Raw genomic sequence first — 17,397 nt, forward strand, 5'->3', positions numbered from 1 at the left:
CTATGAACATTTGAACATCTTGGCCATGTTCTGTTATAATCTCCAGCCAGAAGAGGTCTGGCCACCCCTCATAGCCTGGTTCCTCTCAAGGTTTCTTCCTAGGTTCTGGCCTTTCTAGAGAGGTTTTCCTAGCCACTGTGCTTCTACACTTTGCTGTTTGGGGTTTTAGGCTGGGTTTCTGTACAGCACTTTGTGACATCAGCTGATGTAAGAAGGGCTTTATAAATACATTTGATTGGTTGATTGATGAGGCTGGGTCAAAAACTCTGACATTGAAGCTAAGGAATCCTATTCTGTACTTTTCCAGACAAAACCATCTCAAACCTCAACAGCACTGATAAGCTTTCACTTCTTTAACCCTCTTTCCAACTGATCAACCTTTAGGCTTCAACCACTCTGTCTCCTTCACATGTTCTTTAACAATATCATCCATGGACATAGATATTGGGACCTCAGATTACTCCCTTCAATTTAGCATGGCTTCTGAGCTTCGTCCCATTATGATTTTCCAATTGAAGAATCTTCCCTTGCTGAACCTGACTAGCACATGATATTAAGAATCTACCATTTTAAATGCTTTATTTCACCTTTATTTAACCAGGTAGGCTAGTTCAGAACACATTCTCATTTATGGCCTTGGTTAATCAGATAGGGTGTAAATGAGGCCCTGTTGTCTCCTCAAACACCATCCCAACTTTTTACTGTGACACATTACTACTCTGTTCTTCCTGTCTTTCCACTACAGACCATTCACATACTAGGCCCTCATCCTCCCGCTCCGTATCATCAGAAATGTCGCCCAGATTGATCGAATTCCAGCACAGCTGTTGCTTCTCAAACTCTCTCCATTTCCATTGTTTCAGGGGTGTCGAACTCATTCCATTGAGGGCCTAGTCTCCGCGGGTTACATTTTTTTCTCCATTTCAATTATAACCTAGACAATCAGATGAGCGGAGTTCCTTTATAATTAGTGACCTTAATTCATTAATCAAGTATAAGGGTGGAGCGAAAACCCGCAGACACTTGGTCCTCCATGGAATGAGTTTGATAAGTGCTCCGATTCATCCGCATGAATCGACGCCATTCCATGCAGTTGGCCTCTCTCTCCAAATGGTGAAGGAAAACTTTAGTTAGCTTCCCTCTATTTTGACACTCCATCACACAGCCTCATGTCGCCATTTCATCACGAGCAAACTCCTCGTAAGACGACCGAAACCGTTGAAGCAGCCATTTGAAGAGCCTCGTCCGAATCATCCTGATCTCGCGAGCTTACATTTACGAAACAGTGTATGTAAACTCGCGAGATCAAGACGGTTCGGGCGAGGCTATTTACCAGCTCATAAACAACATTTTACACAAAACCAAGAACATGTAAAAACGAACTCAAATAGGTGGAAGCTTTATGCAATGACTGACAAAATTATGTTCATACACTCAGACAAACCCGAAGTCTACCTAAGTGACTTGTAAAAACGTTTTTAATCACGTTCTTCACTCACTCGGTTTGACCCCAAAATAACACATACAATTAAAACCTTTACCAAACGTGAAAATACCTTGACGAATTTGTTACCTAGCATGTTATATATTCTTTCGACATTATAAAGTTTAAACGTGCTATTACATACCTACAATAATACAGTTGAAACGAACACAACCACTAACGACATTACACAGTTCTTTCGTTTTCTACCCGGAACTTCCTGTTCCCCTCTACGACAATGCAACAGCATCATCTTCTTCTCTGGTATACTGACATTTGCACAAATATAACGTGTCTACCGCCACCTACTGTACGGTTACAGCACAGTTCTGTCGTTTTCTAACCGGAACTTCCTGTTCCCCACTACGACAGTACAACAGCGTCATCTTCTTCTCTGGTATACTGACATTTACACAAATATAACGTGTCTGCCGCCACCTACTGTACGGTTAGTAAACTGTAGAAAAATATACATTTCCAATGAGGAAAAGGGCAGGGGGAACAACATCAAAACAAAATACAAAAATAGATAAATAAAAACGTCCCACTGCTTCAGTCACAGTCCTATTCAATTCACATCTCTACACAGTCTCATGGGCCTCGTAGGGAGGAACATCTTCAGTCATAGTCCTATTCAATTCACATCTCTACACAGTCTCATGGGCCTCGTAGGGAGGAACATCTTCAGTCACAGTCCTATTCAAATCACATCCCTACACAGTCTCATGGGCCTCGTAGGGTGGAACATCTTCAGTCACAGTCCTATTCAAACTACAGTGTATGATATATATAGGACAATTGTTCAATTCACACATCCCAACTGCATCTGATCTGGCGGACTCACTAAACACAAATACTTTGTTAGTAAATTATGGGTGTGATCTTAAATTCAATCTGGAGTGCCAGAGTGCGCTTGGGCGTTCGTAAATTCAGAGCGTTGTCAGATTGTCAGTTCGTATCGCTCTCGGAGCGTTCAGAGCCACACTGGACGCTCTGGCGGAGGAGTAGGGTTTTATTTATTACATTATTTATACTTTTACTTTTAATAAGTAAGTATATTTTAGCAATTACATTTACTTTTGATACTTATGTATATGTTAAACCAAATACGTTTAGACTTTTACGCAAGTAGTATTTTACTGGGTGGCTTTCACTTTTACCTTGATAGGAAAGGACTCAAGTATCTTTACTTTTACTCAAGTTTGACAATTATAAACAAAATAATACAAATGGGTATTTTTCCACCCCTGCCTGCAATGCTTCCAATGTTAATTCCTGAACTGGGGAGCATCAATTGGTGTAAACTAGATAACATGAAACACCCGATATCAGAGAACGGCCCTAAATGCGGTCTGCAATTACACCCTTCTCGGATCAAGGGGGCAGGCTTCCAGTCTATAAGCATGCTTTCCACTGTGCTCAGAGGGCATTTTCGGTACTGCAGTTCAGCTGAAGCAAGGCCCAACTCCCATTGATGGCCCCATAGCGAAGTCAATTTTTAAAAAAAAGACAATTTGGTTATCAAGTTTGTAAATAAAAAATCAATTGAATTATTCAAGTAATTGCCTTAAGAGTCAGATTTTTTCCCATCACTCACAGCCAAAGTTATTAACTATTTTAGATTCATGCTGTGAGGTGGGTGAGCTTATGCCACATGCAGATGCTGAAGGGAAAACACACCTCTTGATCTGCGTGTTTATAATGTAGGTTAAGGTGCAGCCTCATCTCATAAACTAGATGTAACATAGTAAATATAAATCCGGGACTCTCAAAAATAGTGTGAAATGTTACGTTTTTATGCTTACATAAAACAGATGGTTACTTAATAAATGGAATTTGGTGGTGCTGTACTGTAACAGCGAGCTGAGAAAGTTGAAAGTATTGACGCCAGGGATATATTGTTGGTGACTGTGTGTTCCTTCATTAGTTTTGTGTTTTTTATTCATTTATTTCTGGTACTCTCCTACCTGAGAGGCATGAGGCCTGTGTGGCGTTGCACTGTTAAAATCATCCCAGTGTGGAGATGAAACACCTGTGTGTTACAAAGCCACATGCTCTGTCCTCTCTGCTCTACCTAGGTGTTTTAACGTGGGTAATACAGAGATAATACTAATACCGAGAGAACCACTGCTCTACCTAGGTGTTTTAATGTGGGAAATACAGAGATAATACTAATACCAAGAGAACCACTGCTCTATCTAGGTGATTTAATGTGGATAATACTAATACAGAGATAACCACTGAACATGCATTTTCCATTATTTCATTGTTTACCACTTCAGTTCCTTAAATGTGTAGTTTAAAACATATACAGGGCATTATACAAGACCCCATGACGACATTTTCCACATTTTGTTACGTTACAGCCTTATACGAAAATTGATTAAATGCATTTTTCCCCCCTCATCAATATACACACTATACCCCATAATGACAAAGTGAAAATACGTTTTTAGAAATATTTTCCAATGTATAAAAATGAACAGCTTATTTGCATAAGTATTCAGACCCTTTGCTCAGACTTGAAATTGAGCTCAAGTGCATCCAGTTTCCATTGATCATCCTTGAGATGTTTCTACAACTTGTCTGGAGTCCACATGTAGTAAATTCAAATGATTGGACATGATTTGGAAAGGAACACACCTGTCTATATAAGGTCCCACAGTTGACAGTGCATGTCAGAGCAAAAACCAAGCAATGAAATCAAAGAAATTGTCCGTCGAGCTTCGAGACAGGTTTGTTGCAAGGCACAGATCTGAGGAAGAAAACCAAAACATTTCTCAAATCTCTGTTGGCTGGGCTCCCTGCTTGTGCCGTCAAACTCCTGCCCCACGTTGGGCGCAAACCTTTTAAGGGCTCCCGAGTGGCGCAGTGGTCTAAGGCACTGCATCACTACAGTCCCTGGTTCGAATCCAGGCTGAATCACATCCAGCCGTGATTGGGAGTCCCACAGGGAAGCGCACAATTGGCCCAGCATCGTCCGGGTTTGGCCGGGGTAGGCCGTCATTTTAAATAACTATTTGTTCTTAACTGACTTGGCTAGATAAATAAAGATTAAATAAAACAATTTTAAAAAAGTGGGATGCATTGCCAGCAAAGCCACTACACAACAAGACACTAAACAATACATTAATTGCACTGAAACGGTGCCCACAAACTGTTAGGGCCTACATAAAGCTGTCCCAACAGCATAGTCTCAACAGTTTACCACTGCTACACCTGGCTATCAGTGGAACCTTGTCTGGCAGCGAAACAGTTCATTCAGCCTCATTCACTGCCTTTAAAAAAAACATTTTCTTGTCAATAGGGGGGCGCTGTTTTCACTTTGGAAAAAATCGTGCCCAAATTAAATGGCCTCGTACAATATGCATATTATTATTACTATTGGATAGAAAACACTGTGAAGTTTCTAAAACTGTTTGAATTATATCTGTGAGTAAAACAGAACTCATTTGGCAGCAAACTTCCATACAGGAAGTGAAAAATCTGAAAACGAGGCTCTGTTTCAGGGCCTGCCTATTCAACTGGCTTTTATTTATCGATATGTATGCACTTCATACGCCTTCCACTAGATGTCAACAGGCAGTGGAAGGTGGAATGGGGTGTCTAGCTTGATCTGAGGTCGAATAAGAGCTTTTGGAGTGACAGGTCCGGTATTTTCTTTGTCTTCGATGGCGCGCGAGGGACCTCGACATTGTCTTCTGAAAAGCGTTCTGTATACACGGCGAATATCTCCGGCTATGATTTTATTTGATACATATGATAATAACATCATAAAGTAGGTTTTTTCAACCGAGTTTTATCAGTTTATTGGGACTTTTGGAGTTTTCCGTTCTTTGCGCCAAGAGAGGATGGGAATGTTAGCAACCTTGGCTAGCATTGTGGCGCGAATTCGACAGAAGAAATGGACATTCTAAAACCAAACAACGATTTATTCTGGAAATAGGACTCCTTGTACAACATTCTGATGGAAGCTCAGCAAAAGTAAGAAAACATTTATGATGTTATTTCGTATTTCTGTGGAATATGTAGAATCCAACAGGGCGGAGAATATGTGAGCGCTGTCTCACAATAATGTATTTTGTATGTTGTAGTAAAGTTATTTTTAAAAATCTAACACAGCGGTTGCATTAAGAACCAGTGTATCTTTCATTTGCCATACAACAAGTATTTCTATGTAAAGTTTATGATGAGTTCTTTGGTCAGATTAGGTGAGTGTCCAAAATATCTCCGGACATTCTGGGAAAATGTTGCTACGTATTCACAATGTACAACCACGATTTGCAGCTCTAAATATGCACATTTTCGAACAAAACATAAATGTATTGTATAACATGATGTTATAAGACTGTCATCTGATGAAGTTGTCCAAAGGTTAGTGATTCATTTTATATTTATTGCTGGTTTTTGCGAAAGCTACCTTTGCGGTGAATAAATGCCGTTGTGTGTTTGGCTATTGTGGTAAGCTAATATAATTCTATATTGTGTTTTCACTGTAAAACACTTAAAAGATCTGAAATATTGACTGGATTCACAAGATGTTTATCTTTCATTTGCTGTACACCATGTCTTTTTCATAAATGTTTTATGATGAGTATTTATTTATTTCACGTTGCTCTCTGTAATTATTCTGGCTGCTTTGGTGCTATTTTTGATGGTGGCTGCAATGTAAAACTATGATTTATACCTCAAATATGCACATTTTTGAACAAAACATAAATGTATTGTATAACATGTTATAAGACTGTCATCTGATGAAGTTGTTTCTTGGTTAGTGACAAATTTTATCTCTATTTTGTCGGTTTTGTGAAAGCTACCTATGCGGTGGAAACATGGTGAAAATATGCGGTTGTGTGTTTGGCTATTGTGGTTAGCTAATAGAAATACATATTGTGTTTTCGCTGTAAAACATTTGAAAAATCGGAAATGATGGCTGGATTCACAAGATGTTAATCTTTCATTTGCTGTATTGGACTTGTGATTTCATGAAATTATATTATATGATATCCCTGTCCCGTTAGCTGACTAGCATAGCCTAGCCTTTTTTGATGAGGAGGATCCCGGATCCGGGAGGGTGATGAAGTAGAGGTTAAACAAATGTGGTTTCTACTGACATTTGAGATGTACAAACTATGGCATAAGGGGACGAAAAGCGGATAAGAGGCAATCTGTAATTTCGATTAAGACATTAATAATCGAGCTTGGACGGACGTAGTCAATATAACTATTTGTTCACCACTTTTGAAATGCACAGCGACAAAATTCAGAACATGGGCCGTTCTTACAGTGTTCTCCCTGTGCGCCAAGTCAAAACCGTAGGATAAATAAAGGGGCATATAAGCAGACAATGAAAACCCTTACAATATTCAATGATTACATTTCTCTAAAACAGGTTATAGGCTACATGTGAACCACCAAGTCAGAACAGTGGGCAAAATTAAGAGGTGAAAATAGTGGTGAGGCACACAAGGTGAGGCACATGGGCTACTAACATCTTACTACACAACATACACTTAGTATTACTTTCTTAGCTACAGTATACACATCTCCCTGGCATATTACATCATTTATGCAACAGCTTACAAGACATTTTTTGACTCACCTTGTTGTGTTGTGCTCACTTGAACAGGAAGGTGGCGCGGCAGTCCTTCGTGGGCATATTTTGTCATCAAACTTTGTCATCAAAGTCTGTCTTTCTCTGGATTTATGGTGCTTTCAAGACAACTGGGAACTCAGTAAAAAAAAATATGACGTCAGCGATCTTCAGGTCGTAGCTGTAGAAAAAGGCCTGAGTTCCCAATTTACAATTCCGAGTTGGATGAAAGTTCAAAAAGTATTTTTCAGTCGTAGCTTGTTTTCCCCCGAGTTCCCAGTTGTCTTGAACTCACTCAAGTCAGATTTTGCAGAACCGAGTTAAGTTGTTTTGAGCGCGGCACAAATCAAGCTTCATTGACAGCACGGCCAATGTTAAATGTTTACAATTTTAAACTAGGAAAAGAGCCCCTTAATCTTAGACTTGGGACCACACAGCCACTCCACTGAATACCAGGCTAATGATTGCTTTGCAAAGCTTGCAGTTAGCCACTGATTCCTTGACAAACCACTCATTGTTGAATTTGCAAATTCAAACTTGTTTTGTAATGTTTATCTCCAATGGCCGGTGAGAACCGATACGTTTAATCTATAATTTCTCATTATTTCTCTTCATATGACAAAGATTAAAAAGGATTTGCCAGTAGATTGTCGACTTGATTCATGATGATGACTGCTAGCTCAGATTTTGAAAGTATGATGTTGACATGATCAGTCCAATCAAAGCGACTGTAGATATCACATGATTTGACGTTATTTTATCTGTGGACAATGACCTTGAGCCTTCTTGGATGGGCACTTCTAATGTAACTCTATGGCAGCACCCACGGGGCTTGAATTTTCAAGTTCTACCCTTAGGCTTGGCAGTGTTGTATTGTCCCCATGAATGACAGAACACTGAGCCAATCACGGCGCAAAGCTCCTTATTTTCTGCTGGCTTGCCCCATCTCAACAGAAAGCACTGAGCTAGGCTGAAACACCTGCATTTTGGAGTTGCCTTACTCAACAAAACAAAAAAGAGACCATGTTTGTATGCGGCTTAATTAATAACTCAATTATATATATGTTGTTTTTTTACATTGTTTGCAAACAGATCATTTTTTTCACGCTTTTTTAGCGCTAAAACTGTGGGGCTCAAAACAGGTGGCTCACCTGCCCTGAATGATGGGTCGCCACTGAACTTATCTAGAACACTGCAGTCCGTCTGGATGTTTAACCTTCCCAAGTTCCCCCATGTCACCCTGCTCCTCCGTACATTCCACTGGCTTCCAGTCGAAGCTCACATCCACTACAAAACAATGGTGTTTACTTACGGTGCAGCAAGAGGAACTGCCCCATCTCTACCTTCAGGCTATGCTCAAACCCTGTATCCCAACCCGAGCACTCAGTTCTGCCACCTCTGGTCTCATGGCCGTCCCACTGCTAAAGGAGGTCAAGCTCCCCCTCAGCCCAGTCTAAGCACTTCTGTCCTGGCACCCCAATGGTGGCACCAGCTTCCCTCTGATGCTAGGACAGCAGAGTCCCTGCCCATCTGCCCGAAAAGGTCTGAAACCCTACGTCTTTAAAGAGTATCCCCCCAAAACACAAATAATAATGTGACAGTGACTAATTGAGGAGAAATGTATTTACTGTGATATGTGGTTGTCTCACTTGGCTATCTTAAGATGAATGTACTGGTGACATCACAGGGTCAGAGAGAACTCCTGACTGTAGTCATACAAAAACACTCCCAGCACTCAGCCCATAAGAACCATTCATACTGTCTGATCTAATATGAAGAACTGAATACTAAAGAGAAGAGGTTGACCAGTACATATTCATGTAACTTTATTTTTCATTGGCAGATCAATAAAGTTTGCTTCAATGCAGTTATCCAAACACATTCATGATCAGTAATTAAAATAACTAATCTAGTTTTAAAGACAATTAATAAACACATGTATTCATTTCATAAACTGTGTATCATTAAATAAAGTTGTAAAACAATCCCCCCCAAACTAATGGTGAAAAGTGATCATCACACCATCTCTATCTGATACATGTTAGGGGCGGAAGGTAGCCTCGTGGTTAGAGCATTGGGCCAGTAACCAAAAGGTTGCTAGATCGAATGCCCGAGCTGACAAGGTAAAGATCTGTTGTTCTTCCTCTGACCAAGGCACTGTTCCTTGGCCATCATTGTAAATAAGAATTTGTTCTTAACTGACTTGCCTAGTTAAATAAAGGTTCAATAAATAAAACAAGTGTATACTAGCTCCTTCCCACAGAATACTGCAGAGGGACAACCTGGTCTCAGAGCAAAAAGTATTATATTATATAAAAAACATCCATGCCACTCCATTTAGTATGTTAGGTAACATTACATTGGACTATCACAGTAAATAAACTGAACTAAAATATAAACTAAACATGTAAAGTGTTGGTTTCATGAGCTGAAATAAAATCCAGCAATGTTCCATATGCACAAAAAGCTAATGTCTCTCAAATGTTGTGCACAACTTTGTTTATATCCCTGTTAGTGAGCATTTCAGCCTTTGTCAAGATACTCCATCCACCTGACAGGTGTGGCATATCAAGATGCTGATAAAACAGCATTATCATTACACAGGTGCACCTTGTGCTGGGGGACAATAAAAGGCCACACAACATCACAGATGTCTCAAGTTTAGGGAATGTGCAATTGTCATGACTGCAAGAATGTCCACCAGAGCTGTTGCCAGAGAACTCAATATTTATATCTCTACCATAAGACACCTCTAACATTGTTAAAGGAATTTAATTCCTATGTTTATCAACCAATTCAATTAAAACACTCTGCCCATAAATAAGAATTTGTAAGATAATTATCAGCCAAATGGACAGAAACCAGTCTTAAAATCAATCAATCAATAGCGTTTATTCTCGAGAGTACTGATCATAATACATTTTACATCAGGTTATATAATAAAGATGATGTCATAGGTTTATGTCCATCCTCCTCTTGGATACAATGGCAGTACAGTACAGTTCTCATTACTGTCTGCCACCTGTTCAACTATCTGCAACCAACCCAAGGTCTTTCCCCTCCCTGGGTACTCCCTGGGTAGAGACATAATTCTAGCCTGTCTGAAGATAAACCCATTCTTTCTAACAAGGAACATATTACACTCAGCATTATGATTATAATAAGTTTCATTCATACAGTAACATCTAAGTCAAATGTATACATATTTTAGTCATTAAACACAAAAATCCCATAACAAACATCCTTTTAAAGAATTTGGCAGTACATCCAACAGGCCTCACAACTGCAGATCACATGTAACCACGGCAGCCCAGGACCTCTTCACCTGCAGGATTGTCTGGGAGGGGTCTGAGTCGTATTTCTGTCTGTAATAAAGACCTTTTCTGGGGAAAAACTCATGCTGAGTGGCTGGGCCTGGCTCCCAAGTGGGCCTATGCCCTCCCAAACCCCACCCATGGCTGAGCCCCTGCCCAGTCCTGTGAAATCCATAGAATAGGGCCTCATTTATTTCAATTGACTGATTTCCTTATACGAACTGTAAATCTTTGAAATTGTTGCGTTTAGATTGTTATTCAGTATAATTTGACGTATCGTATGTTATGAATTACAATTCGAATGTTATTTTACGCATTGATATTCATACAAAATTGTTACAAACTTGTAATATATGTATGATATGTTACGAATTCCAATTTGTTCTTGCTAACTTTAGCTAGGTTAGGGGTGAGGGGTTCAACTTCTTGTGGCTGCAGGGGCAGTATTGAGTAGCTTGGATGAAAGGTGCACAGAGTAAACGGCCTGCTCCTCAATCATAGTTTCTAATATATGCATATTATTATTAGTATTGGATGGTAAACACTCTGAAGTTTCTAAAACTGTTTGAATTATGTCTGTGAGTATAACAGAACTCATATGGCAGGCAAAAACCTGAGAAAAAATCCAAACAGGAACTGGAAATTATTAGGCTGGTCGATTTTCAACCAAGATCCCATTGAAATCACAGCGAGATATGAATGAGTTTTCACTTCCTACGGCTTCCACTAGATGTCAACCGTCTGTAGAACTGAAGGGGGGTCGAATGAAAGAGGAATTAGTCAGGTCTGCCATGACCTGACCATTCTTTGACCATGCGCGTGCGTTCACATAAAAGAGGGAGCTCTGATCCATCGCTCATCTGAAGTCAATGTAATTCTCCGGTTGGAACGTTATTCAAGATTTATGTTAACAACATTCTAAAGATTGATTCAATACATCGTTTGACATGTTTCTACTGACTGTTACGGAACTTTTGGACATTTCGTCAGCTTCGTGACTTTGGAATTGTTTACCAAACGCGCTAACAAAAGTAGCTAATTGGACATAAATAACGGACATTATCGAACAAATCAAGCATTTATTGTGGACCTGGGATTCCTGGGAGTGCATTCTGATGAAGATCATCAAAGGGAACATTTATCATGTAATTTCCGGTTTCTGTTGACTCCAACATGGCGGCTAATTTGACTATTGTTCTGAGCGCCGTCCCAGATTATTGCATGGTTTGCTTTTTCCGTAAAGTATTTTTGAAAATCGTACACAGCAGTTGCTTTAAGGAGAGGTATATCTATAATTCCATGTGTATACCTTGTATAATCATCTACATTTATGATGAGTATTTCTGTTGAATCGATGTGGCTATGCAAAATCACTGGATGTTTTTGGAACTAGTGAATGTAACGCGCCAATGTAAACTCCGATTTTTTTATATAAATATGAACTTTATCAAACAAAACATACATGTATTGTGTAACATGAAGTCCTATGAGTGTCATCTGATGCAGATCATCAAAGGTTAGTGATTCATTTTATCTCTATTTGTGCTTTTTGTGACTCCTATCTTTGGCTGGAAAAATGGCTGTGCTTATTGTGGTTTGGTGTGACCTAACATAATCGTTTGTGGTGCTTTCGCTGAAAAGCATATTTAAAAATCGGACAATTTGGTGGGATTAACAACAAGATTACCTTTTAAAATGGTATAAGACATGTATGTCTGAGGAATTTGAATTATTAGATTTGTTTTTTGAATTTGGCGCCCTGCACTTCCACTGGCTGTTGTCATATCGATCCCGTTATCGGGATTGCAGCCCTAAGAAGTTTTAAGGTAGAGTTAAATGGTTTAGGGAAAAGATTAGCGAACATGCTAACATAGCTAAAAAGTAATAAGTAGTTACAAAGTTGCTATGAGCTATAATGCTAAAGTCCTCCTTGATAAGATTCAAACACGCAGCTTTTGGTTAGACGTTTGACTTACACGCCCACCCCTCCACAGAGCAGGAGTAAGGCTTCTCCCCTGTGTGTATACATTGGTGTGTTAAGATGCTATGGTGAGAGAAACTCACCCAAAAGTCAGAGCAGACGTAAGCAGGCTTCTCTCATGCGTGTGTCCTCTGATGAACTTTTAGCTGAGCGCATGTTTTAAAACGTTTTCCACAGTCAGAGCAGGAGTAAGGCTTCTCTCCTGTATGTACACGTTCATGTGATTTTAAGTTGGAAAGTTGAGAGAAACAAGTTCCACAGTCAGAGCAGACGTAAGGCTTCTCTCCTGTGTGTGTTCTCTGATGACTTTTTAGCTGAGCGTATCTTTTAAAACGTAATCCACAGTCAGAGCAGACGTAAGGCTTCTCTCCTGTATGTATACGTTCATGTGTTTTTAAGGTGGAAAGTTGAGAGAAACTAGTTCCACAGTCAGGGCAGACGTAAGGCTTCTCTCCTGTGTGTATACGTTGGTGTCTTTTTAAGGTGCCCAGAAGAGAGAAACTCGCCCCACAGTCAGGGCAGACGTAAGGCTTCTCTCCTGTGTGTGTTCTCTGATGACCTTTTAGCTCAGCGTATCTTTTAAAACGTTTTCCACAGTCAGAGCAGGAGTAAGGCTTCTCTCCTGTATGTACACGTTCATGTGATTTTAAGTTGGAAAGTTGAGAGAAACAAGTTCCACAGTCAGAGCAGACGTAAGGCTTCTCTCCTGTGTGTGTTCTCTGATGACCTTTTAGCTCAGCGTATCTTTTAAAACGTTTTCCACAGTCAGAGCAGGAGTAAGGCTTCTCTCCTGTATGTATACGTTCATGTGTTTTTAAGTTGGAAAGTTGAGAGAAACTAGTTCCACAGTCAGGGCAGACGTAAGGCTTCTCTCCTGTGTGTATACGTTCATGTGTTTTTAAGGTGGAAAGTTGAGAGAAACTCGCCCCACAGTCAGAGCAGGAGTAAGGCTTCTCTCCTGTATGTATACGTTCATGTGTTTTTAAGTTGGAAAGTTGAGAGAAACTAGTTCCACAGTCAGGGCAGACGTAAGGCTTCTCTCCTGTATGTATACGTTCATGTGTTTTTAAGCCGGAAAGTTGAGAGAAACTCGCCACACAGTCAGGGCAGGAGTAAGGCTTATCTCCTGTGTGTATTTTTAGGTGTATTTTTAGCTTTGATAGAAATGGGAAAATCTCTTCACAATGTGGGCAGTGATGAGACCTCTTATCTCTCTGATCTTCCTGCTGTTGCTCTCTGGATGTAGAGAATGTCTCAACATGGTATCCTGTGTGAACATCAGAAGAACCAGTCAGTTGGTGTGATATACATGTCAATCAAATGTAGTTTATGAAGCCCTTTCTACATCAGTAGTTGTCAAAGTGCTGAACAGAAACCCAGCCTAAAATCCACAAAGAGCAAGCAATGCAGATGTAGAAGCAGTGGCCACAAACTCTCTAGAAAGCAGGAACCTAGGAAGAAACGTAGAGAGGAACCAGGCTCAGAGCGGTGACCATTCCTCTTCTGGTCATATCGGGTGACAGGTAGCCTAGTGGCTAGAGCAACCGAAAGGTTGCAAGATCTAATCCCCGAGCTGACAAGGTAAAAATCTGTCGTTCTGCACCTGAATAAGGCTGAATGACGGCCGAGGAACCCATTGTTCCTCGGCCGTCATTGAAAATAAGAATTTGTTCTTAACTGACTTGCCTAGTTAACCTGTTTGGGCGCATGTCCAAACGCTAGCGGGACACCTACGACAACATCCGGTGAAATTGCAGAGCGCAAAATTCAAAATACAAAAATCGTAATATTAAACATTCATGACAATACAAGTGTCTTACATCATTTAAAAGCTTCTTGTTAATCCAACTGCGTTGTCAGATTTGAAAAAGGCGTTACGGAGAAAGCATACCATGCGATTATCTGAGGACAGCGCCCCACGTCAAAATACTTTTTTAACCAGCACAGGTGTCACAAAATCACAGACAGCAATTAAATAAATCACTTACCTTTGAATATCTTCCTCTGATTGCAATCCCAAGGGTCCCAGCTACACAATGAATGGTCGTTTTGTTCGATAAAGTCCTTCATTATATCCCAAAAATGTCAGTTTAGATGGCGCGCTTGATTCAGTAATTCACTCATTCAACATGCACACAAACCAATCCAAAAAGTGAAAGTCAAACGATGTTTCCAATTAATCCTCGGGTATTCTAATATCTAAATAAACAATAATATTTAGACGGAGAATAGTGTGTTTAATAGCGAAGATAAATAACGAAGAGCGCACTGTCGTTGATGCACGCAACATGACTACTTTTCTAATGGGGGACACCTTGGAAAAACTACAAATACCTGAAACCCATTCTAAAGACTGTTGACTTCTAGTGGAAGCCATAGGAACTGCAATCTGGGTCCTATCTATTTGTATATCCCATAGGCAAGCACTGAAAAAACCTGTGACCTCAAAATAAACATTCCGGATGGATTTTCCTCAGGTTTTCACATGCCATATCAGTTCTGTTATACTCAGACATTATTTTAACAGTTTTAGAAACTTCAGAGTGTTTTCTATCCAATGCTATCAAGTATATGCATCTCCTAGCTTTTGGGCAGTTTTCAGGCAGTTTACTTTGGGCATGTCAGTCATCTGAAATTCCGGACAATAACCAGTATGCTAAGAAAGTTAAAAAAAGGTTAAAAAAATAAATAAAAATAAATACACTACCACTAGTGGTGAAATGAATAAATGAATAAATTCTAAAGATTGGGGTCACTTACAAATGTCCTTGTTTTTGAAAGAAAAGCTAATTTTTTGTCCATTCAAATAATGTCAAATTGATCAGAAATACAGTGTAGACATTGTTAATGTTGTAAATGACTATTGTAGCTGGAAATGGCTAAAGATCTCGTACAACGCTGTGTACTACTCCCTTCACAGAACAGCGCAAACTGGCTCTACCCAGAATAGTGTCTAGAAGGCCAGCATCCCGGAGTCACCTCTTCACAGTTGACGTTGAGACTGTTGTTTTGCGTGTACTATTTAATGAAGCTGCCAGTTGAGGACTTGTGAGACGTCTGTTTCTCAAACTAGACACTCTAATGTACTTGTCCTCTTGCCCAGTTGTGCACCGGGGCCTCCCACTCCTCTTACTATTCTGGTTAAAGCCAGTTTGCGCTGGTTAAATTAAAAAATATATATATTCTCATCAATCTACAAACAATACCCCATAATGGCATCACAATACCCCATAATGACATCACAAAACCCCATAATGACTGAAATATGACATTTACGTAAGTATTCAGACCCTTTACACAATAGTTAGTTGAAGCACCTTTGAGTCTTTTTGGGTATGAAGCTACAAGCTTGAAACACTTGTATTTGGGGAGTTTCTCCCATTCTTCTCTGCAGATCCTCTCAAGCTCTGCCAGATTGGATGGGGAGCGTCTCTGCAAAGCTATTTCCAGGTCTCTCCAGAGATGTTTGATCGGGTTCAAGTCCGGGCTCTGGCTGCGCCACTCAATGACATTCAGAGACTTGTACCGAAGCCACTCCCACGTTGTATTGGCTGTGTGCTTGGGGGGGGGGGGGGGGGGTGGTGAACCTTCACCCCAGTCTGAGGTCCGGAGCTCTCTCAAGTAGGTTTTCATCAAGGATCTCTCTATACTTTGCTACGTTCATCTGTCCCTTGATCCTGACAAGTCACCCAGTCCCTGCCGCTGAAAAACATCCCCACAGCAAGCTGCTGCCACCACCATCCTTCACCGTAGGGATGGTGCCAGGTTTGCTCCAGACAGGTACCGGTCCCCAGATCTGTGCCGACACAATCCTGTCACGGAGCTCTACGGACAAATCCTTCCACCTCATGACTTGGTTTTTACTCTGACATGAACTGTCAACTGTGGGACCTTAAATAGACAGGTGTGTGCCTATCCAAATCATATCCAATCAATTGAATTTACCACAGGTGGACTCCAAGTTGTAGAAACATCTCAAGGATCATCTCATAGCAAAGGGTCTGAAAATGTAGCAAATCTTATCATTTTTTTTTTTTTTACATTTGCAAGAATTTCTAAAAACCTGTTTTGGCTTTGTCATTATGGGGTATTGTGTGTAGATTGACGAGGAAAAACATGTAATCAATTTTAGAATAAGGCTGTAACGTACCAAAATGGGGAAAATGGGAAGGGGTCTGACAGTGCGCACGGAAAGTATTCAGAACCCTTGACTTTTTCCACATTTTGTTTTGTTACAGCCTTATTCTAAAATTAAATAAAAAAATATCTTCAGCAATCTACACACAATACCCCATAATGACAAAGCGAAAACAAGTTTAGAAATTTTTGCAAATGTATTTATAAAAAAAAACAAGAGACTCAAAATTGAGTTCAGATGCATCCTGTTTCCATTGATCATCCTTGAGATGTTTCTACAACTTGATATATAAAACATATTAAATATACACTAGTGTTCAAACGTTTGGGGTCACTTAGAAATGTCCTTGTTTTGAAAGAAAAGCACATTGATTGTCCATTAAAATAACATCAAATTGATCAGAAATACAGTGTGGACATTGTTATTGTTGTAAATGACTATTGTAGCTGGAAACAGCAGATATTTTATGGAATATCTACATAGGCGTACAGAGGCCCATTATCAGCAACCATCACTCCTGTGATCCAATGGCATGTTGTGTTGGCTAATCCAAGTTTATCATTTTAAAAGGCTAATTGATCATTAGAAAACCCTTTTGAATTTATGTTGGTACAGCTGAAAACTGTGGTGCTCATTAAAGATGCAATAAAACTGGCCTTTGCAACTCTGCCTAGAAGGCCAGCATCCCGGAGTCGCCTCTTCACTGTTGACGTTGAGACTGGTGTTAAGTGACCCCAAACTTTTGAATTGAGCTCAGGTGCATCCTGATCATCCTTGAGATGTTTCTACAACTTGCTATATAAAATATGAAATATATATGTATGAGATATAAATCATCAGGATGTGGTAGTCTACTGGTTATGTTCAACACTTCTCCAATCGTTGTTG

At 40.0% G+C, this 17,397-nt stretch overlaps 3 protein-coding genes across 6 annotated transcripts in view; 1 reads left to right on the forward strand and 2 right to left on the reverse strand.

Moving 5' to 3' along the window:
* Window positions 1–17,397, forward strand: part of LOC139533057 (zinc finger protein 135-like) — a 545,377-nt gene that overhangs the window by 158,691 nt on the left and 369,289 nt on the right. The gene's annotated exons all lie outside the window — the stretch shown is intronic.
* LOC139533073 (zinc finger protein 135-like) overlaps window positions 1–17,397 on the reverse strand; it is a 165,486-nt gene that overhangs the window by 144,842 nt on the left and 3,247 nt on the right. For 2 of the 3 annotated variants that reach the window (XM_071331304.1, XM_071331303.1), the window contains exon 3: window positions 8,886–13,638. The exons of the other annotated variant lie outside the window; for it this stretch is intronic. In XM_071331304.1, the coding sequence (XP_071187405.1) occupies window positions 12,488–13,638 (1,151 nt within the window). In that variant the 3' untranslated portion in view covers window positions 8,886–12,487. Of the gene's footprint in view, window positions 1–8,885; window positions 13,639–17,397 lie in introns of those variants that run through there. 3 annotated transcript variants of the gene reach the window in all.
* Window positions 8,886–17,397, reverse strand: part of LOC139533071 (zinc finger protein 135-like) — a 48,459-nt gene continuing 39,947 nt past the window's right edge. Inside the window, exon 5 of the transcript XR_011666683.1 lies at window positions 8,886–9,686. The gene's annotated coding sequence lies outside the window, so the exon portion shown is untranslated. The remainder of the gene's footprint in view (window positions 9,687–17,397) is intronic.

This window comes from Salvelinus alpinus, chromosome 10, assembly GCF_045679555.1.
Source record: "Salvelinus alpinus chromosome 10, SLU_Salpinus.1, whole genome shotgun sequence".
NCBI classification, from domain to species: Eukaryota; Metazoa; Chordata; class Actinopteri; order Salmoniformes; family Salmonidae; genus Salvelinus; species Salvelinus alpinus.